General features: G+C 50.9%; 2 protein-coding genes across 6 annotated transcripts in view; one reads left to right on the forward strand and one right to left on the reverse strand.

Moving 5' to 3' along the window:
- LOC119086172 (MAGUK p55 subfamily member 6-like) overlaps nt 1-23,629 on the forward strand; it is a 563,311-nt gene that overhangs the window by 146,584 nt on the left and 393,098 nt on the right. The window lies entirely within an intron of this gene.
- Gsdme (gasdermin E) overlaps nt 1-23,629 on the reverse strand; it is a 61,089-nt gene that overhangs the window by 10,623 nt on the left and 26,837 nt on the right. The window contains 5 exon segments of the mRNA XM_028892637.2: nt 2,245-2,446; nt 4,109-4,236; nt 5,869-6,033; nt 11,454-11,574; nt 13,707-13,878. Of these exon segments, the coding sequence (XP_028748470.1) occupies nt 2,245-2,446; nt 4,109-4,236; nt 5,869-6,033; nt 11,454-11,574; nt 13,707-13,878 (788 nt within the window).

Consider the following 23,629-nt stretch of genomic DNA (forward strand, 5'->3'; position numbering starts at 1 on the left):
AGTGGTTAGAGCGCTACCAGGTAACTAGGCTGGAGCTTGTTTTGTTTCTGGTTTTCTAAGACGTTCTTGCTATGTAACCCAGCATAGCCTCGAATTTGCAGTAACCCTGCCTCTTCCAAGTACTGGGATTGACAGGCATGTAAATATATAACATGTAAGGCCATAGCTTGGTGTGCCTCTAGAAGCTGTCCATTTGACACACTAGAGGGCACCACACAAACAAACCAGTCCCTTTGGGAAAGAAAGCTCCAAGAGCACTAATCGTGACACAACAAAGTTGTGTGAGAATCGTGAGACGCTAGGGCTACACCAGAGGGACCTGCCAGCTCCTGGCCCTGCCAAAGGGAATCCAAGTCAGTGTCCTTCAAGCCTCTATACAATACCTCCCAGTAAAAAACAGCTCCAAAAATGACCCTGACCCCCAGGGCATGACCTTGGAGCTGCTAAGTCACCTGGTATAGTGACTAATGATGAACTTCATGACCACCTACATCTGTTAGCTGTATTAAAGATGACGTGTCACTGAGGCTGTGACCCAGAGAGGACAAAAGGATATGGCCATCCCCAAAATTTGAAGGCTGCTGAAGGGAGGGACAACCCTGTTAGGTGATCCCATCAGAACCCCAACACAACCTTCTAGTGTGGTCATGCCTCTGCCTCTGAGAAGGCTCACAGTTTTCTGTGTCCTCAAGGAGGCCTGCACCCCACTCCACAAAGATGGGGATGGAAAGCACAGGGCTGAGAAGGGTCCACCAAGCACTGACACACTTCAGCCCCTTCACCTTCCAGGGTGCCTCCTGCTTCACTCAGTTAGCACTGCATCCCTCATCCCTAGAGATGCTTACCCCAAGTTGTTAGCACAACACAAAGAAGCTGGATGCAGGGGAAGCTTGAGGTGTAGCTAGTGTCTATATCAACCCTGCCCTTTCCATCGGAGCTGTGATCTCATTATAATAGCCACTGCAGAGGTTGGCTGATTTAAAGCTTTTGGTAGTATTCTCGTCAACCCTGGACCCTTCCTTGGCCAACGCTTTGCAGACAGCATGGTATTCTAAGATCTGGGCATAGTGCTGGAACAGAAAGTGGTCCTCTTGGGCCCTGGCGGTGTTATTTGGCTTTATCCTGCTTGGCTGCTTCCGGTACTGCAGTCTCCCGTCTCCTGGAGAGCTTCCCTGCCTGTGTGACTATGAGCAAATCCCAGCTCTCAATGCCACAGAACCTCCTTTGTAACCGACTCACTTTTTCTGGACTCCCTGGACAGCCTTACACTGTCTTTGTTCCCTGGGCCTTTCCCTCTGTAGTGCTGGAAGAAAATGCCTGTATGAGGACACAGTGCCTATTAGCATGCGTTGGAGGGAAGTTGGTCCTCCGAGGATGGGATGTGGCTACAGCTGCTTCACAGGGCACCACCAGCCTTCCTTCATGATGGTCTCCACTTGACAGTAACCAAAATCCACTCCCCCTGGAAAGCCATTTTAAGACCTGCTGGGGGATGTCTTTCTGTATGCTGTGAATATATGTTGTTTCCCATTGGTTAATAAATAAGCTGCTTTGGCCTATGGTAAGGCAGCTTAGAGGCAGGTGGGAAATCCAAGGAGAGAGACAGGAAAGAGAAAGGAAGAGTCTGGAGAGACCCTAGCCTGCCTCCCAAGGAGCAACATGCCAGCAGACTAGTAATGCCACAGCCATGTAGCAAAACATAGATTAATAGAAATGGGTTAATTTAAGATGATAGAGCTAGCTAGCAAGAAACTTAAGCTATTGGCCATCCAGTTTGTAATTAATATAAGCCTGCGAGATTATTTTTATCAGTAGCTGTGGAAGACCTATGCAGAAGCCCAGCTATAGCCTGCCTCCTTGCCTTGCGCATCACACAGCACACACTCTGAACCCTGAGAGTACCATGAGGTGGAGCACAAGTGTGCAGAGAGGAAGGAGAGGTCAGGATAAACAGCTGCCAGGGGAAAGTGCCTGCCGCACAGCGCTGTGTGGACCCCGGTGTAGCTTACAGGCTGTATTTGAAAAGGACTTCGGGGGAGGGGACCAGAAGATAGTCCTCCCTGAGTAGGACAGACATACAGGCAGGACTCCACTGACCTTCCACTCTTACCCTCAGGACTGAAAAGGAGAGAAAGCACCTTTGATCATCATTGCTTCTGTGTCCCAGAAGCACATACAGAAAGCAATACCATTTCCCAGCCGTGGCAGAGGTTGCCCTGTTCTTTTTTGTCTTGGTTTCCATACCTGCTAGTGCACTGACCAGGAAGTAGGCTGTGGCAAAGAGCTTCTGGTTGCTGACCTCATCCTTCGGGCCAGGACGCTCACCCTGTACCCTGCACCCCACCAGCTGCAGGAAGGCTGTGAGGTCCTGCTGCTGACTGTCTGTTAGCTCCTTCATCGCCAATATAGCCTGCGAGGACCAGAGGCCACCGGCCATATCATCACACTACAGTACAGAACGGGGAGAAAGGCCACGGTGAAGCAGAACCCACTGAAGTACAAGCAGCTGAGCCTCTGCCCTACCCCAACCTTCCCAACACTCCGTGCACGTCACCTTCTCCAGGGAAAGCAAGCACTGAGCCTTTTCTGTGCTTTGACGCTATCTATGGGCCTAAATTTCCTCCAAAGGACACACTAAGCTGAGCCTTGCCCAAGTACTATCCAAGGAAAGGGGGGAGAAGTCATGCAGGAAATGTTGGGCAGAGAGAACCTTCCAGACCAAGCCAGGTTATGGAGTTTTTACCAGAAACAGGGACAAGTAGCTACATACCAAACTGATGAATGGGACATGAAAGCAGCATCCTTTCCTGGTTCTCACACTCTTAAAAACAGCCCTCTAAACCTAGTGTGTCCCCAACCTACCTTGGCAGCTTCCCATCCCCACAGGGCTGCTCTGGGGTGGGATGGCACTGCCCATGAGGCAGTTCCGATCTCCTGGGCTAGCTCCACTCTATGTAAGTACCCTGCATCCCTTCTGACACCCACCAGCGGGCTGAGGCTCTGCCAGCATCTGACAGGGCAGCTGCTACTTGCTCTACAAGGGACCAGCCTGACATTTTCCTCTAGGAAGGAGCTATTTAATGAAGCAGAAGTCATGGGATTCTGAGACATTTGTGCTCTTCCTAGGGTTAAGCCTGCATCCTCCAGAAGGCAAACCAGGCCCTCTGTGCTCTCCAGCACAATCTCATTTCAAGAGGGAAGATAACGTGAGTCTTTTTCTGGACACCTAAAGCATTTGAGCAGGACGGAAAGGAGGGTGGAAATGTCACAGTGAAAATTTCCAAAGCTTCAGCCTCATTAAGTTAAAAAAATCTGAGCTGATGGAGGGTGAGCAGCTGGCGTGTCCCCCGAAATCTGGCTGTTGCAAAACAAAGCAATAAACACCTACTTATCTGTGTTCTAAATGGGACAGACTAACAGGCTCCGCCACATAGCCCCTTCACTGTGACCTGAATACATGTCCGCCCGCAGTCTCAGGACGGGGCCAGTTTGGAATGAGTCTTTGCAGGCAGGATTAAGGTGAGAGTCTCAAAGTAAGAGCACCCTCTATCCAGTAATGGTGAGCCTTAATGAGCTTTGTGTCCAGAGAAGACCTCAACAAACAAAGGGGGACGCGACAGAAGAGCGATGTAGCCACAAGCCAAGGAATGGCAGGCGCCCCCAGAAACTGCAGGCAACAAGGATTCTCTCCTAGCTCTTTCAGAGGGGCATGGCCCTGCTGCCACTGTCAACTCTGGATCCTGCCCTCCAGGTCTGTAAGAGAATCCATCTCTGCTATGTTTAAGCACCAAGCCTGTGGTCATTTGTTATAGCTCTAAGAAAGTCACTTGTCCTCTCTGCCTGATGTCGGCCTCAAGTTTTAGGGTCAAAAGGAGGTAGTGAAACTTAATTTCTGTCATATCACCCCAAAGCCTGTCCTGAGGAGTCTAGCCTGTGCACATTTTCAGAGCAACCAGGTACAAACCCAAACTCAACACCCTCCCCTGCCAGCGATCCCCCACCCTCACCACTAGTCCCCAGCCCCCACCCCGACACTCCCACGCCCACCACCACCACCACCCCGACCCAACCCCCTCATCCCCACCACTAACCCCCCACCCTGCCTCACCACTTGCTCCAGGGCCTTAAGGAGTTCCTCATCGAACAGGACTTTCTGCAGGAGACGGGACAGCGCCATCTGCTGCTGAGCAGGTAACACTGCGAAGGGCTGGAAGCTCCTCTCTAGGTGCACGGATGCTGTGGACCAGAGCGCACAGATGCAGGGTCAGGCCTAGCTCACAACCTGCCTCTCAGTCACCAGTCCTTCCAAAGGACTCCAGGTTCAGAGTTGGTACCTGAGTGATTCTCAAGAACCAGGGAAGCTACAGGAAAGGAAGCAGGGACAGGGGAGCCCGCTTTGACACCCCAGGCCTCACCCTTCTCTGCCCATGCAGTGCTAAGCTTGACCAGGTAGTGCCTGGAAGCCACTTACGTTCTTCTTTGGCATGGTGCCTATGGAAACGCATCTCAAGGCTGAATCACTAAGCATGAGGCACACGGGTCCCCAGACACATCCTTCCCAGCGCTGCCTAGAAATGCCCTGCAGTTTGGCATGCTTTCCTTTTCCATGCGTGGTCAAAGGGCCGGTACTCTGCGTTCATGACAAACATGGCTTCCACTTCCCTCCCTGTACCCTTCACTCCTGCTCAAGATGAGCACAGAGTGTATACTCTGCTGTGTTGCTCGCATCCTCCTCAGGGGGCTTGGAAGCCTGTGCCCTGTAATCCTCTTCTCTTTCCCGAGGACAGTCAAAAGTTCCTAGTAAATTAAGCCAAAAAAGATGGGCTGAGATGGTGCTTTCCTACCGAGGGCTGCGTGCTGATACAGAAACGCATGGCCTTGCTGATGGAGGTCTAGGAAACAACTGCTAAAAAGCCCTACAGGTTGAACACACAATGCCTGAGCCACATCGTCGAACACTCCCCTTTGTGAGACCCTGCCTGAAAAGAAGGGCTGTCCTGGTTAGCCTAGAATCTGGGGCTCAAACACCAGGCCAGACCTCCCAGTACACCTGCCACCATCCCCAGCTGCCCAGGACACACAGCTGCCCAGGAGTTCCAGCCTACATCTTCTGCAGGGCAACTCCAGCTCAGCCACAACCATTTCTTGCAAGTAGATGCCTCAAATTCAGTCAACCTTTGTTCCAGGAAAGATCTACCTTAACTCCAGGTTTCCATCACCCTGTTCTCCAATACTGACAATTTGTAACTGGAACAGCATCCTTTGCTTAGGGATTTACTGAAGTCCCAGGGAGGGAGGAAGCTTTTCTTGCTATGCAAGGCAGAGCATATTCTGAGCCAGCCCCGGCTTCTCCTAAGCTCTTACCTCATCACATGTTTCTCCTTTTTCTCACCCAGTTCCCCTACTGCCCACTGCTCTCCTGCACTCAGCAAAGCAAACCAATTCTAAAGCGACAAGCTATGTGGAGCAAAGAGGATTACCATGGCCAGTTCAGGGGTACAGCCCCTCCGCCATGTGGGTGAGCTGCTGACATGGTTTTTACCATGGTGACAAAGAGCAGCCTGCCAAGCAGTGAAGCTCAGAATGTAACAAAACTGATACAGATCCTGAGGTCTCCAGCCCTGCTCATCACTGGCCATTTTCAGTAGTCCATTAGGGTTCTGTGGTTACAGGAAAAGAGAACTGTCAGGTACCTGACCAGGGCACTCCCTGGCCTCCCACACTGACCCACCTAGGGTCTCTCCATTCTCCAAAACAGCACCCGAGACCTGGTCCTCCCAAGATCCAAGGGGATCATTAAGGCCACATCACCTCTTGGGAAAGAGGGTTCACATCTCCATCGGGCCATAACCATGCTGCAGGCAATACCTTGTTTTAAAATATGTAGTGGCCCATCTTGGGAAGAGATCTCTTGACCCCCATCTGGCATGTCCAGGAATGCAAATTCTCTGTAGGCCATGGGGTCCAAGTAGACAGAGTCAACTTTCCTCTCGTGCTCAAAGCCACCATGTTTCCCTTGCAGGAGACAGAATTCTGTAGCAGGGAGAAGAGCCCAAGTCGGACATGGGTTAGCACAGCTCATACTCATCTCAGACTCACCTTTACATGGCTCAGGCTGTGTAAAGACACACAGGAAGGCCTTTGCTCCTTTGTCTCTGCTTTTTTTGTTGTTGTTTTTAGTTTTTTGTTGTTTTTTCGAGACAGGGTTTCTCTGTGTAGCTTTGCGCCTTTCCTGGGACTCACTTGGTAGCCCAGGCTGGCCTCGAACTCACAGAGATCCGCCTGGCTCTGCCTCCGGAGTGCTGGGATTAAAGGCGTGCACCACCACCGCCTAGCTGCCTCTGCTTTTGAGACAGTCTGGTGGTGTGAATGAGAAATACTTCCCACGGGCTCATCATTTGAGCGTTTGGTCCCCAGCTGTGGGACTGTTTAGGAGGTGCAGCCTCGCTGGAGGAAGGACGTCACTGGGGGTGAGCTCAGAGTTATAGCCTTGAGCTTATGTCATCCAGTGAGATCTCAGCTTCCTGTCCCTGCTGACATGCCTCCACCCCTCCATGATGGACTCTTCTCTACCTGGAACCGTAAGCCAAATTAAACTTTCTTCCTTGATTTGCCTTTGGTCACAGTGTTTTGTCACAGCACCAGAAAAAATAACCAGTAAAGAGGTTTAGTATGCAGCCCAGGCTGACCTCTAACCCTAAATCCTCCTGCCCCAGCCTCCCAAGTGCTGAGATTACAGACATGTGTTACCATGTCTGCTCGCCTGAGGATGTTTACGCTCGGTCTGATGAAGTGTAGTGTGGCTGACAAAATATTCCTGCACTACAGCAAGCTTAGCGCACCCAAGGGCTCCCTCTGTGTCCTTGTCCTCTGAGATGAGCACAGGGAAGACACCTCTCCTGGAGGGTGTGCCGCAACTTCAGGGGAGGACCAGAAAACCCTAGGTCTGTTCTCCACCATTTCCCCACATTCCTTCCCTGTAAAATGTTTGGGGTTTCACATCCTAATCTGCCACCGTGAGAGAGAGCCAGAGAAGGATTCCTGCTGAAGCAGAGCCCAAGAGGCCACCTTTCAGCACAAGTGCTGTGGGCCAGGAGCTAGATACCCTAGATACGAGCGGCACTGGGCACAGGGCTCAGGAGGGCAGGGGTGTCTCCAGACAATGGATCAGCTTTGGGCAGACCAGCGGGCAGTGGTGTAGGGGATAAGAGATCAAAGGGGCATATTTGCAGGGCAAAGCTCATCCTGAGAACAGAGGCCACCACGGAGAGCATTTGGGCAGGTGACTGGAATGCTCCGATTGTGGCTCAAATCCTCACTACTGACTGCACTGCAAGGTGGACGAGGACACGGGGCTCCTGAATACGTGGGTGAGAAGAAGGGGCTGCTTAGGACTGGAAGGCAGGGTGAGAACAGCGTCACTGCTGGGGACATCAGATCCAGTTCACACTGGAGGATGAGCAAATGGCCGCTTCACACATGCAAGCTCCGTTCCAGAGTGATGAATGGTGCCTCTGATTAGACCCAGGAGAGACGTGTGAGGAGGGGGTTCATGGCCGCTGAGAACACAGAGGGATGGAGTCGGCTTCTCAGTGATTTGCAAGACGGCTAGGGTGGCTGTCCAGGGTAACCCTGCCACAGCCAGGAGACATGGGCAGGCACCTCCTTCCGGCTTCCACAGGTTTGCTAATGGGACTATATATGTAAGAACGTTCCATGTGGTGAGTGACAGGAAATGCAGATGGGTAGGAACTGGGAGAAAAGCAGAACTATAGTGGTTATGGACCCAGCCACAACAGGCAAAGATGGGCGCTCAACAGAGGAGAAAGCCTGGGGAGCGGCCTCCAAGGCCAGGGCCTGGGAAATGAGCCGAAGACAGGGATGGGGGCTGAGGGAGACAGCAGAACCCAGAAAGCACGAAGGGAGAAGGAAGCTCCTGGGGAAAACAGGCCACCCCAAATGAGCTGCAGGCAGCTCGGCAGGAAAGAGCTTGCCCGGTCTCTTGCCACCGAGGACCCTCCCAGAGCTCATAGCCATCCCCTCACGTGGGCCACGTTTTCACGGGCCTTAGAGAAACGACACATTGACAGTAGTTAATATAGAAATAAAAGCACTAGAAACAAATTGATAAAAGAGCTGCCGTTATATGCACACAATGGAATACTACCCATTCGTGAAAAGGAAACCCACGAATACATCTGGAGAACATTAAACCCCAGGCGAAAGAAGACAAACACTGTGTGATCACATTCATATGTAGATTCTAGAATAGTAAATCTCACGAAGCAGAGAAAAACGGTGGTCATCAGGGCCATGAAGTAGATGAAATAGAAACACACGGGCTAAATGACCCCAAGTTCCAGTTATGAGGAAGCTTTTTATCATCAAATACACAGACTTGTGACAAGCATTAGTCATGCTGTTGCCATGGAAACAAATGTGTGGGTTAAGAGAGTGAAGCTGGGGGTCCTGGGACTGAGAAATAAAAGGACCGCAGCTCAGCAGTTAGGGGCACTGGCTGCTCTTCCAGAGAACCTGGGTTTGGCTCCCAGCACCCACGTGGCGGTTCACAACTATCCCTACCTCTAGTTCCAGGGGGTCTGATGCCCTCGCCTCTGACCTCCTCCAGGCACACATATGGTGCATATACATTCACGTAGGCCAGACTCTCATACACATAAAATAATCATCAGCAACAACAAAATAAACTCCGACCTCCACAGCATCAGCAGCAATACCTCGTTGTTATCTGACTTAGAATCAGCTTGGGTGCTCAACAACAGATGAGCAGATCAAGGAAATATAGCACATTTACAGAAAGGAATATTACTCAGCCATTGAACAGATAAAATTCTATTGTGTAGGACAACGTGGACGAACCTGGGAAATAGCGTGTGGGGAACATAAGTCAGACGCAGAGAGGCACACACCGCTTTCCCTCGCTCATGCCAAGTCCAAAGGATGCTGTTCTCCCAGAAGGAGACGGAGAAAAGGATGGATCGGGCTGGGCAGAGAGGGCACACAGCCTCAGCTGGATGGGAGGAAGCAGTGGGTAGCAGTGTAGTGTAGATTGTAGAACAGTCTGTGAGGTTATCGAATGCTTTTATCAAAAGAAATGACAGATGCGGGACAGCAAGGTGGCTCAGTGGGTACAGACGACTGCCCCCAAGCCTGACAGCCTGAGTGAGTTGTGTCCCCTGGACCCAAATGGAGAAGGAGAAAACTGACTCCTGCAGACAACCCATGGCACGGAACCACACACTCATGTAATGCACAAACGCAAATACATAAATGTAATCATTTACAAAGGACTCAACTAAAACTAATATAGCCTACATGTAAGCACACACACACACCCTCCAAAAAATGCCAATAATGTGGCGAACTGGCTGGGTAGATTAGTGTGGGCGTGGTAATCACAGTGAATATGCTAGCAGAGTATTGTAATAGCTAAGATATTTAGTGTTTAACCAACTGAGCCTCACGAAAGCAGGGGAAAGTATCCCAGTGACCCATCAGTCAAAACCACCCGAGAGGCCCCGGAGCATCCGCACCCGATTGAACCGTACAAGTGCACATTGACACTGCTCATCATACCCTGATACTGCAGCAATCTGATCGCCTTCAGGTGTGTTTGAGCACGAACAGACAGAAGGGGAGAAGGGTGAGGAGAAGGGAGAGAAGGAAGGGAAGGAAGTGGGGGAGGAAAAGAAAAGGAGGAGGAGAAGAAAGTAGTGGGGGGGGGTACCTGGGTGTGGTAGCATGAGCCTGTGATCCCGTATTTGGAGGTGGAGGAAAGAGAATGAGGAGTTAGTTCAAGGCCATCCTCAGCAATATAGCCAGTCCAAGGCCAGGCTGGGCTACATAAGACTATCTCAACTCTTTTGTAATGTTGTGAACTAGTTGCAATGGGGATGTAGGTGCCACCCCAGTGTTCGGAGCAGCCCAGGTTTCCCTTACCTAGCATTCTTGATCAGTTTTTAAAAACGGACCCAATGTCACCTCAGGCGAATCATTTCCACTTCCCAAAGCACAGATGAACAAGCCAGTGAGGGGCGCTCAGTGTTTTGTCCCAGGCCTGTTCAGACCTGCAAATGCACGTGGGGTGGGTGACATTGGTGACCTGCCACCCACCTTTGCAGCAGAGCTGGGTAGCATGTCGCGTGGTCTTCATGAGAGTCGGCACAGACTCACGGAAGCCGACCCACCTTACCCACCTCACCAAAGACAAACAGACACGTGTGTAGTCTATTCTCGAGGGCAAAGGTCACACTTAACAAGAGTGCACAGTGAAATGCCCATAGCTGCTCATCTTCCAGCCTCAGCGGCTGTGACAGCCAGCGGCATTCTTTACCTCTACCCCAGCACACACACACTCCTTAGGCCATTTTGGAAGGCCTGGGAAGGGGCCTTGTGCATTAGCACAGTGGTTCTCAGCCTTCCTAACGCTGCGACCCTTTAATACAGGTCCGCATGCTGTGGTGACCCCCGACCATAACATTATTTTCATTGCTACTTCATAACTGTAATTTTGCTACTTTTATGAATAGTAATGTAAAAACCTGTGTTTTCCAATGGTCTTAGGCGACCCCTGTGAAAGGGGTGTCAACCCACAGGTTGAGAACCACTGATCTGGAGTCAGCAGAAAGCTCTAAGAAAGGACAGCCCTTATTTTCTTCTACTGATAGCAATGACGTGTGAGGCCCAGAGCAAGGTCAAGTTGCAGTATGGGCTTCACGCTGGGAGGGAGGGTGGAGTCACGGTGAGGACAGGGTTAACAGATAAGTCAGGGTGGTTGTGAGTTACCACTGTCCTGGGCACTTCCCAGGCCTCAGGAACCCAGCTTAACTCTGCCCAGGACTCAGCGGGGACTCTCTTTCCCCTCCGGAGCAGGTGGCCTGTGGTGGTTTCGGTGAGAAATGTCCCCCCACAATCTTGGGCATTTGAACATTTGGTCCTCAGTGGGTGGCACTGTTTGGGGAGGTTTAAGAGGTGTGGCCTTGTTGGGGGAGGTGTGTCACTGGGAGTGGGATGTGAGAGTGTAAAGGCTCACACCACTTCCGGCTCCCTCTGCTTCGTGCTTACAGCAAAGGATGTGAGCGCTCAGCACCCTGTTCCCGCTGTCCTGCCCAACGCGGTGGGCTTCCTTCCCTCAGGACGCATAAGCCCAAACAAACCCTTTCTTCTAGGCAGTGTCCAGTCGTGGTGCTTTGTCATGGCAACAGAAAAGTAACTCCATGGGGCCTTAACCTGGGAAGACTCAACAGCTTCCCAGGAGGTCTGGCCGGCTGCAGAGCGCATGCTCCCCCCACAGCCACAGTGACATCTGAGGAGCACGCAGCCCCTGGCTTCCCTCCGCCCTCTCCCCAGTGCCCCCGATCCTCTGACACCCTCACACTCCTCTGATGCCCCCTTCTTCTCTCTCTGCCAGGGCGAGCCTCACAAGGACTCACCAAACTGGCCGTCCTGTTTCACATACAGCTCGATGATGCCACAGGCGATGGTGGTGGCAGCAGGGATCTCCAGCACCACATTGGTGTCCTTCATGAGGGTCCCGTCCTCCATTGCTGACACCTGCGGGCGAAACATGTACCCCTTGTGTACTCAAGAAGCACTCTTGGCTTCTTCCTGTCACCCCTCTGCCCAGCCGCCTAAGAATGCTGGGGAAATAGGCACAGAGCTAAGGCAGGAGAAGGAGACAGCTGGCACTGATATCTGGTGGCATGGGGAAGATAGCCATGCATGGGGTAGGAAGCCACACCACAGGACATTGTTTGGACAACAACATACTTAGTTTTGTACCACTGTGGGCCCACAACAAGGTGATTAATGAAACCAAAATGTTTCTGTCTCCTAGTGCCATCCTGGGCACTGTAACATCACTGCAGGACGCATCACTCATGTCTATGGTGATGCCGCTAACAGCTCCCTGGGCACCTACAGTCACTGTCAGCAGGGAACACGTGATAATTATAAATGACTATGCTACTATGCATATACACTAGACTAGATCCTTAACATGGCATCTTACAGTATTTTCAGAATATATCCCATATAGTAGGAAGAGAGGGAGGGAGGGAGGGAGGGAGGGAGGGAGGGAGGAAGGAAGGAAGGAAGGAAGGAAGGAAGGAAGGAAGGAAGGAAGGAAGGAAGGAAGGAAGGAAAGGAAAGGAACTATAAACTGTGCCTACATAAATTATTCCGCAGTGTGACATCACCACCAACAAAATTACCTGGTGATGGGTAGCTCAGAGCATAGCTAAGTGATATATGACTGCAGATAAATAAGATCAGTTTCCAATTCCCTTCCCAGGCTTTGAGAAACAATTTTGAAATCCCGGTGAAAATCCCAACAGGATCAAAGCTGGGCTGGGAAACGCTCGCTGAGCTGTTCCCACACCTGTGGATGATGCTCTGTGCACAGACAGACAGAGCCGGGAGGACATGCAGACGGAGAGGCTGCAAGACGGACAGGAGGAAGAGGGATGGGCAGGGCTGGGGTAGCAGGCAGGCAAGAGCCCCTCCCACAGCACACCAGGAACAGGAAGCCAGAGAGCCATTTGTTGGCGGGACACTGGAGACAGAGCACAGCTTGGCCATCTGTGCCTGGTCACGAGGATTTACTCCGAATCAAGAAGCAGCAGCAGCTGGACTTCCAGCTCCCAGGACCAGAGCTTCAGCGGGTGGTGACCATGGGCAGAAGTGTCAGCAGGGCCAGCTGAAGCCACCTCCATCAGGTCCTCCTTCCCCCTCTGTGGTCCAGCCTCTCACCTGCCTACCCAGCCGCCCCCGACCTAGACTTATAACCAGGCCCCTTATCACCCCTGCCGAATACAGCCTCCTGGGTCTTCTAGAAAAAGCCAGCACTACCAAGAAGGAAACTCGGAAGAAGACTACATGCCCTGCAGCCAGCTGAGGGAAAACAGTTCAGGGCTAATGAGCCAGCTCCAGGGTCAGCTTGCAATCTGGAAGAAACAGTAAATGATAGATAGATAGATAGATAGATAGATAGATAGATGATAGATAGATAGACAGATCCTCTTGTTCCTGGCCCAGCTAGAGCCTGACTAAACAATTCCCTTGACGGAAGCACTCTCCTTCCATAAGGGACAGTGCCTGGCCCAGGCCCAGCTAGTCACTAGGCCCATGGTTCTCAACCTTCCTAATGCTGTGGCCCTTTAATGCAGTCCCTCATGTTGGGGTGACCCCCCAACCATAAAATGATTTTCCTTGCTACTTCATAAGTGTAATTTTGCTCCAGTTATGAGTCATAACATACATCTTTCTGGAGATAGAGGTTTGTCGACGAGGGTCGCGACCCACAGGTTGAGAACGGCTGCACTAGCGTTCTATTGCCACCGCTTGAGAAACGGATGCGACCCACAGGGTCTGGTGAGGTCCAGCCCCGGAGCACTCTTTCCCTGCACTGTGGCAAATCTGAAGAAAGCCTGGAGCCACCAGCTCCATGGGGAAGAAGACTCCGCTTTTCTGGGTGGCTCACAAACAACATCAAGTCCTGAGTCCCATGGTAGCTGAGGCCAGATGCCTCAAAGCGCTTAGTTCCATGAGCCAGGGAGGTCTTGTTTACCAGAGCCAGCTTGAGTCCCCTTTCTAACTCTCTGCAGGATGAGTTCTGACTGAGGAAGACACCAGAAAAGGGGCCCGTGGGGAAAGGTCTCCAGGCGGGGACGCGGCGGCGGCGGCACCTGCACAGTCTTGGTCTGGATCCCCACCATGCCTCCACACTTCTCCTCCGTCTGCACATGCTCAGAGATCACACACTTCTGCGTGGTCACGATCTTCTGTGTCAGCACGCACAGGACCTCGTTCCTCCTCTCTAGCACCTGCTGGAGCACCGGGTTGTCCAGATTAATTGTTCTGAAAAAGAAAAGTGGTCATGAGTCACCCCATCGCTCCAGGGAGACCGAGGCAGGGACCAGAATCTCCTCTTGTGGCTAGAAGAAGAAACAGGGAAGGATGGGTTTTGTGTTTTTCCTGGTGAGGAAAGAGGAGGCAGGTTCTCTAGAATGGCTTTAGCCAAGCTCTCCTGCGGCCACTCAGACCAGCTGAGGGACAGGCTGGACACTGGAGAAAGTACCAAGGAATTGTATACTCTTATAACAAAGTCCCCAACAGCCACACTGGTTTCAGTGAAGAACAATGGAAAGCCATCTATGGGAGAGCTGCCACCCATCCTCCTTGGTGGGCTGGGGATGGGCATAGGGGTAGCAGACATGATAGCCAGACATCCTTCCTCCTCCGAAGCCCAGGGTCCTTATGATGAGAGGCACAGTGGCTCCTCACACAGGAGAGGTGGCGTTAAGTGCAAGCTGTAGCAGGAGACCAGACTGGAGCTGAGAAGGGACTGGGGAAGAAAGCAGAACCTCTCTGTGGGGTTTCTATCACAGCCATTTGGTCTGCAGCTGCCTCAGGCCACCAGCATGGTTCCCCATCCTGAGCCACTTAAAATTCTGTAGAATTGCAAGGCCGGACCTCACTTCCAGCTGTAACTTGGTGCTTAAAAGCCAGCGATGAGACAAGCTCCTTGGAGACCCCAGTTAACACCACGGCCGTGGAAGGGTGGGAAAACACCAGATCCCAGGTGCGGTCAGCATGGGATCCTAGACTACAAGGACATCTGAGGCCAGTCACCTGCAAGCTCAGCACCCCTCCCTGGCCACTAAGGGGCCGGTGCTCCATCCTAGGTACACTCAGGGTTCCCAGGGCATGAACCAGCTCATGACCCACATAGGAATAGACACAAAGTGGCTTATCCACACCATGGGACTGGTCGGCCATGGGAAGGAGTCAGCTCCAACACATGCTACCATGTGAAGGAACTTAACCCTCATGCCAAGCAATGTCAGCCTCCATCAAAAGACAAACACGGCAAGATTCCATATCTAGGAAAGATCTAGAATGGACAAAGTCACAATGATAGTGAAGACTGGAGTGCTGGGCTGGAGGGTGGGGGAATCAGGGAAGACTAATCGCTTAGTGGCTGTAGAATTCTGGTTCGAGAGGTGGTGGAACATTCCAGAGATGGAGAGCAGTGGCGGCCACACAACAGAGAAAATGTGCTTAGTGCCAATGAATTATACACTTAACGACAGACCTGCGAATTTTTTTTTTTTTATGTTTTTTTCGAGACAGGGTTTCTCTGTGTAGCTTTGCGCCTTTCCTGGAACTCACTTGGTAGCCCAGGCTGGCCTTGAACTCACAGAGATCCACTTGGCTCTGCCTCCTGAGTGCTGGGATTAAAGGCGTGTGCCACCACTGCCTGGCCTGGCCAGATCTGCGAATTTTATACTTTTCCACAGTAAAAAGAAAAGACATGCATAATACTGGTCAGTCTCCCACTAGCCAGGGCAATGCAAAAGTACCGCAATATACACGTGAGTCAAATGGGCCAGTCACAAAACTGCTGCCCGGGGCCCTGGGGGCGGCTCCACTGGTGAAGCATGACTGAGCTGGACTCCCAGCACCCATGGAAAATACCCACAGTGGTGCACGTCTGTCATCCCCGCTCTGGGGAAGCACAGGTGAGAGGACCCCTGGAGCTCGCTGGCTGACCAGTTTAGTCAAATCAATGAGCTCCAGGTCCACTGAGAGACTGTCTCCAAAAGTAACAGGAAGTGACTGAGGAAGACACCTGATGCCAACCTCAGGTCCCCACCCACATTGTGTGTGTGTGTACCTGAGCACACACACATATGCCTACATAAACATGTATACACATACCACATAGACACAAAAGTAGATCGATAGATTGATTAGTTCATTGTCAGGCAGGGCTTCAATCCCAGGAAGAAATATGGACAGGAAGCAGCTGGGTGCTGCCCTCCCCCTGGATGACCTGGAGTGAATTATGTCACCTTCACATGGCGGCTTTCTCATGGCTAGCTGTTGGTAACAATGCCCTCGGCATGGCTTGTTTAAGGGTGTAGTGAGCAGTCAGTTTATGCCACAGCCGATGTTTGCCAGCCAGCTTCCCGATGAGGTCCACAGAACACAGCCACTGTGTGTGCCGTTCCTGGGAACTGTGGGTCATTTAACTGGGTCAGCGATAAATTCCCATACCACTCACTTGCTTAAAAAGCCCTCAAGGGCTCTGCCTCATCTGCTCAGCCAGGTTCTACAAGCCCATGATCGTGTTCCTGCCTCCTATTCTGCCAAGCCCACCTTCAAGCCTTTCCTTTATGCCCAGCCAAAGCCCTGGAGGTCGTATCTGTTTGCCACCTCCTCGGGGAACTGAGCTCCATGTGCTACGTGAGTGGCACTCTGTCACATGGCACAGCTAAGATGGAGACACATGTCCACACAACTCTTCCTCCAGCTCATTCTGTGTTCATTGCCTGCACCTCAGTCTAGAGGAGAAACTCCACGGGGGTAGGGACCATCCTACCATGTTGTGCTTTTCTCAGGGCTGGACAGCACTCAGCACCCAGAACAGGCTCAGGGAACATCCTGGGAGTAAAGGAATATGTAAATGATGACGTAAGTTCTGCCTGTTTCTTCCTTGTCTATTGGTTTAATGTACATGTGTGCGCGCATGTGCGCGCATATGTGTGTGTGTGTGTGTGTGTGTGTGTGTGTGTGTGTGTGTGTGTGTGTGTGTGTGTGTAAGTCAGAGAAAGAGAGGGAAGAGGAAGGGAGGGAGGACAGGGAGTAGAAAAGAAGGGAGAGGGAAGGGGAGGGAGGGAAGAGAACATAATGAAGATGGAGAGGGAGGAGAAGGATTCTGATGTTTGGTTAGGCGAACGGTGAACAGGTGACTCTCCCCTTTTGCAGACACGGGGTGGTCAACATGAAGTCCGGTCCCTTTGTGGCTGAAGCAAGGGCTGGAAAGGGCAGTTTACAGTCCCTCCCCACATTTTCCTTCTTTCCCAGAGCCGAGAGAAGTTCAATGCTCCGGCCACGGCCACCTGAAAGATGCTTGAGGATCTTATCAGGGTCAGCAAATTGGCAAGGCAGTACAAACTTCCAGGAACAAGTATGTCACCTACACTGACCAGGCGCATGGATGGAAAAGTCAATGGCACAGCCGTCCCCGTGGACATTCACTATTGCTGGCCCGGAACCAGACAAAGGCCGTGAAAAGATGCTGAAACAGGAAGATGCATTTTGACCAGTGTGAAAGAAAAAGGGATAAACAACCGAGAAGATGTAGAAATGAAATCAACTCAAAGCTTTCATTAAACTGAAAAGGAAAGGGCTGGAGAGATGGCTCAGTATGCAGGAGCACTGACTGCTCTTGCGGAGGACCTGGGTTCAGTTCCCAGCAGCAACCGCATGGTGGCTCACAACCACCTGGAACTCCAGCTCTGGAGAATTCAAAGGCCACTGCTGGCCTCTTGGAGGCACCCATACACATGGTGCCTATAAGCTCACACTGGCTTGCACACCTACGCACAAATTTAAAAAGCAATCATTTTCAAATATAAAAGGGGCACTGCACTTTGAGGGGAAACCACGAGGTAAGGCTCTGGGGGCAGTGAAGATGTGATAGGAACCTAAACAGCACTGGGTGGAAGTGCCAGTGTGAGGGCAAATGCCTGGAACCCCGGTACCCAGGAAACCGCTGCAGAAGGACTGCTCTAAGTTCAAGGCCAGCCTGGGCTCATATTGAGTTCCTGGCCAGCCTCGGCTATAGAGTAACACAAGCAGAAGAAGACTAAAGAGAAAGAGGAGAGAGAGGAGGGTGGGCAAAGAGAGGGGAGAGAAAGGGAGAAGAAGAGGGAGGAGGAAGAAGGTGGGGGAAGAGGGGAGAGCAGAGAGAGGAAAGCAGTTCGCTACCATGGCCTCGGCTTCCCTGCAGGCCAGGAAGCAACAGTGCTGGCCGAGGTTGAGTAACCACAGCCTCCACACTGCAGTGGCCCTCAGTCCCAGCTAGAGGAGATGCTGAGCTCACGGCACTTCGCTAGCTTTTTACCCAGTGAGGAGCTGGGATGTCTAAGAGTGAAGGAACCTACTGTGTGCTCCCACAGCCTCCAGGAACCAGGTTGCAGCTGTCATGCTAGACGCTTTGACAACTTGGGACCAGCCTCCTAGAAGCCCAGGGCAGCATGTACTGCAACAGGTGTTGGACACACACACCCTCAGGACCCACAGGTGCCGTAGCAACAAGCTGACACCCACTTCCACTTTCCACACAGGAACTATACCTGGTGCCTGCACCACATTGCACAATCTTGGGGCTGCATCCCCTTTCGACTGGGAGCTGAGAAAAGTCTCAGCTGTTTCCCAGTTTCAGGAACACAAGCACTAGGGGCCCTAAGATCTGCCACTTCCTGGGCACACCTGTACTTGTCTGGTGGTAGGTATTCACCATGGGGCAGCACCTACTGGTGCAAAAAACTCTGGCATTAACCAAGTTTGTCCCGGGGTCTGTGGGAAAACCCATCAGTATTCCACATCTCCACAACATCTACCAGTTCAGTAAGCTGTGTATCCGCCAGAGTTTGCTCTGTGTGACCTAAGGACATGCTAAACAGCCTTCAAATACCAAATGAGCTCCAGATGCCCAAGGCATGAGTTCCAGGACTATGTCTGCTCAACCCTAGGAGTCCAGGGAAGGTTTTATCACACCAGCGGCTTACATGTTAACTGCACATGGCCCAACACAAGTTAAGGACATCTCACTATAATCCCTGGCTTTCTGACAAAAAGAGCTGTTGCAGAATATTTGATTAACTATGCAAAGATGTATTGCATTTGTTTAACTATGTAAAGATGTGTTGCTGTGTTACCTTGCCTGCCTAAGGCACCTGATTGGTCTAATAAAAAGCTGAATGGCCAATAACAAGAGAGGAGATATAGGTGGGACTTTAGGCAGGAAGAGTTAGGTAGGAGGAAGCATTTAGGCTCGAGAGAAAAAGAAGTAAGAAAAAGGAGATACCAGAAGCCAGCCAGACAGACAGACAGACAGACAGGAAGCAGGAAAGTAGGACATACAGAGTAAAAGAAAGATAAAAAGCCCTGAGGCAAAACACAGATGAACAGAAACAGTTAAATTAAGTTACAAGAGCTAGTGGGACAAGCCCAAGCTAAGACTGAGCATTCATAAGTTATAATAATAAGTCTCCGGGTCTTTATTTGGGAGCTGGTTAGCAGCCCCAAGAAAATTCCAGCTACAAAGAGCTGGGACAATGAGCCTCATTGCCATTTCTGGGCCTGGAAAAAATGCATAGAGACCCTGAAATCCATGAATGTTGCTACCAGTGCCACGGTAGAATCACCAACTGCAATCACCCCAGTGGATCTTGAAAAGCCCCCCTTTTCCCCAGGCTTCCTGGCCAGGTCAGGAAGCAACAGTGTTAGGCTTCAAACCCTCAAACAACAGTTCCCATATGACCAACTACAGCACCACCAATGCCCACCCTGCAGAGCGGAGGATGTTCTCACACTACCCTGTGATGGCTAGCGCCCCAGGCTGAGGCATTTCCCATGTCTACCCTGAGGACCCCAGGCAGGTCACCTACAGGGGTCACAGCCACAGGTATCACTTCCATTGGCTTGAGCTGCACTTACTGTAAGGGACCTGCAGAGAACCCAACCTCATCTCATACCTCCGAGACTATGGCAGCCACCATCAAGCCTTAGTGCCATCAGGGTTTGGCTCTGTGGAGCCTGAGACACAGACCTTTGGAAGCGTGTGTCCTCTGCAAAGACACAAAAGGACCTTCATGAACTTCTACCGTCTCTACAGGAACCCCTGTAGGCCTGCTGGTGTCAATCAAAAACAGCACATCACACAGACACTAGAGCCGATGCAAAAAACACGAATCCAGAGAAGCTGCTGTTTCCCATCTTAAAAAATAAAGCGGTCTCTGCAGAAGCTACTTCAACGGCCCTTGTGCAAAGAAACACTCTCCAGCCTGGGGATAGGTGGAGCACACCTCAAGACAGTAAGAACAGGAAGTGAAAAGCCCACAGCTAAATCACGGTGGCTAGGGAGAAGCTTCCTGTGTGTTCTCTAAGATCAGCAGCAAGGCAAGGGTGCCCAGGCCATTCTCATATTAAATGGGGTGCTGACGTCTGAGCAGGAGCAGCTGGGCAAAGGGAAGGAGGACAAGTTAAATTAGGCGTGTGCAGAGGATGTGATTTTATGTCGAGACAAACAGGACCGCCAAAGAGCTGTCACATGAAGACCGTCACTTTGTATGCTGAACTAAAAAATCCATTTTAAAAAAGCTGTTAGAACTTACAAACAAATCCAGTAAAGTAACAAGACAAAAAAAAGTCAATGCACAAAAGCTGGCGCCATTTTTATACCACAGTAGTGAATGTTCTGGAACAGAAACTAAGAAAGTAGCCCCATGCCAGGCAAGGGTGATAGCTCACATCTGTAATCCCAGCCCTTGCAAGGCTGGAACAGAAGGAATACCACAAATTCAAGCTCAGCCTGGGCTACACCGTGATTCCCAAGTGAATGGGATGCAGAGTGAGGCCGATCTTCACAGAAACAGAAAGAGAAGAAACAAACAAACCCTGAAGTCTGTGCAAGTCCCAGAATAATCAAAGCAATCTTGAAGAAGACACCTCACTCCAAATCCCACTACAAAGCGGGCAGTGTGCACACCTGCAGAGGCATCACTTGGGAAGCCGAGGAAGGGAGGGTGGTGAGTTTGAGACCCACCTGGACTACACAATACATCTCAAGCTAGCCTGACCTGTGAGACTAGGGTAGACGGACACAGGAACTAGCTGGCTAACCCACTAACTGAGAAGCCATAGTAATTCTAACAGCATGGTATTAGCTGAAAACCCAGCACAAAGACCCATGGGATAGAGCAGAGGGCCCAGACATTAACCTATGACCAAGCAGCCACCCGCGTGTTGACGAAGGCGCCAAGAACATAGGAAGGAGAGAAGATAGTGTCTTTGATAAACTGCTGTCATAGTCGGTTCTACATATGCAAAAGAAAAATTGATCCCCTCCTCTCCCCTGCATAAGTCAACTGAGAAAGGATGAAGTCCTGAGGGTTTGCCCGAAACTAGGACAGCAAGAAAACAGGAGAACTCTCAAGACACTGGTCAGTAAAGGCAGCGGCTGCTTTCAGACAAGACTGCAAAAGCTCTGACAAAAGGAAAACGGACATGTGGGACTCTGTCAGTCTATGAAGCCAAGGGGCACCAACATGGTTGACAGACAGCCTGGAGTGCAGGAGTCTGTGTCAGCTGCTCTGCCAACAGGGGCCACATCCAGAACACACAGGAGCTCAAAAAGCGGAGTACCAGAAAAACAATGTAACTTGAAAATGCGCTGAAGAACCAAAGCAGAGAACAGAGATTCAGTCAACAAACCGATGGTAAAAATGCTCAGTCTCCCTCATCATCAGGGAAACACAAGTCAAACCTCTGTGAGTCATCATTTCACCCCCAGCAAATGCCTGCTGTCAGACAAAAAGCAGCCAATGCTGTTGAGCTGTGAGGGAAGAGAACTCACGAGCAGCTGAGGGGCTATAAGTTATTACAGCCATTATGGGAAGCTAAGAATAAAACTATGATAGTGTCCAACAGCCCTGCTGGAATCCGAGACAGATGACGCTGTTATCAAGGAAGGGGGAGGACACTTGCACCTCTGTGCTTATTACAGCAGTGGTCACAATGACTAAAGCAAAGCCAGGCCAGATGGCCTTTAGCAGAGGAAGGGTTAAAAGCATGTGAGATACACACACACACACACACACACACACACACACACACACACACACAGAATATTATTTGGTTATAAAAATGAAACCATGTCATTTGTAGCAGCATAGACGTTAACTAGAGGACAACGCATTAAGTAAAATAACCCAGAACATAGAAAGTTAAATACCACATAGTCTCATTCATTTGTGAGGAATCTAAGTCACTCTCATCAGATTAGAAGAGTGGTTGCCGAGGCCTGGGAAGGGCATGTGGGATAGCAAGAAATCCGAGGACTGAAGAGCTCGGCAGTGGTGGGTGCGTACTGCCCTTGCCGAGATCTGAACTGTGTTCCCAGCATTCATGGTGGACACTCCCAGCTGCCTGCAACTCAAGCTCCAGGGAATCTAACAACCATTCCTGGCCCTTAGGGACACTCACATACGGCATACACACACGTGGCACTCACACATGGCATACACACATGTGGCACTCACACATGGCATACACACATGTAGTACTCACACGGCATACACACATGTAGCACTCACACATGGCATACACACATGTGGCACTCACATATGGCATACACACATGTAGCACTCACATACGGTGTACATACATGTAGCACTCACATATGGCGTACACACATGTGGCACTCACACATGGCTTACACACATGTGGTACACACACACACTGGAACGAATTACTTCTGGACCTTCTTTAACACGTGGTTGACGGTGAGAACACTGTGACCCATGACATACTTAGAGAGTGCGCAATGCTCGATGTTTGAAGAAACCGCTGTGCGTGCCACCCTGACTTCTTATCATACATTAGTTACATGTACTCAGTAACGTTAGTGTACTGTACCCATGCAGACACACAAATACTGTGTCTCAGTTTTCAAGACTTGCTTTTCAATAGTGTGGTATTTACATGTGAGTCTTCCTAGGCCGCTGTGTTTTGGACCCGTAGTCTAAAGTTAGGTGCCAGCATGTCTACCTGTCAGAATGCACATTAACCCAGCTGTCCCCAACATTCTCTTCCAGCCTCTGCCTCCCATCGGGTCTGGAATGGGTTTGGTCTGGGACAGTTCATGAGTGCACTCACTTGACCATACACATCAGAGCAGCCACAACCCACAGCTAAGAGAAAGGAACAGCTGAGGGACCCACCAGGAGTCTGACGGGACTATGACGGTTAGACGGGAGTCCAATGGGACTGTGACGGTTAGAAATCACCACTCTGTTATACTGCATGTGCCCCAACAGAATCCGCTAAACTGCAAAGCTGTTCTAAGCTAATGGTAAGTTGCTTTAAAAGGAAAGTCTCAGCCAGACTACCCCAAGATTGCTGAAAGGCTCCATGTGCCCCTTGAGCCTCAAGACAAAAGAGAAGCATTTCTGGAGGGATGGAACCCCTTGCTTCTGGTGACAAGTCTCCAAGGCTTGCTGAGCCCAGTGAGGTCTTTAGGGACAGCCATAGCTGTGGGAAGGGAACAGAAGCTCATCTTATCTACACACAAGGCCCATGACCAAGACTGAGGCTGACATGGAGCCGTCCTACAGCTCTGACTTAGGAGACACACCATGACTCCCTGACAAGCTACAAGGCAGGACCAGGCCAGGCGGCCTTCCCCTCTGTCCCTCCTGTGCAGAGATCACCTTGCTGGTTTCTAAGATAGTGCTGCATCTTTTGGAGGCCAGACACTGGACAAATCTAATAATCTTCAGTTCAGAGGCACCTGCTAGGGACAATAACAGAAAATAGATGTCCATTTGACCCTGTACAAAACAATCTCTAATGGGATCCTTGCCCATCTCCTCTTCCTGCTAACCCTGCATGACCCCACGCATCAGAAGAGGCTCCAAGGCCCTTAGGGGGAACTGTCCTCAAGCACAGACCCAAAATAGCTTGGAACTGTGCCCATAGCTCTAACCTCCCTCAGTCCATGAAAAGGATTAACATGTAACAGAGATCCCCTGGTACC

The sequence above is a fragment of the Peromyscus leucopus genome, chromosome 3, assembly GCF_004664715.2.
Source record: "Peromyscus leucopus breed LL Stock chromosome 3, UCI_PerLeu_2.1, whole genome shotgun sequence".
In the NCBI taxonomy this organism is placed as follows: domain Eukaryota; kingdom Metazoa; phylum Chordata; class Mammalia; order Rodentia; family Cricetidae; genus Peromyscus; species Peromyscus leucopus.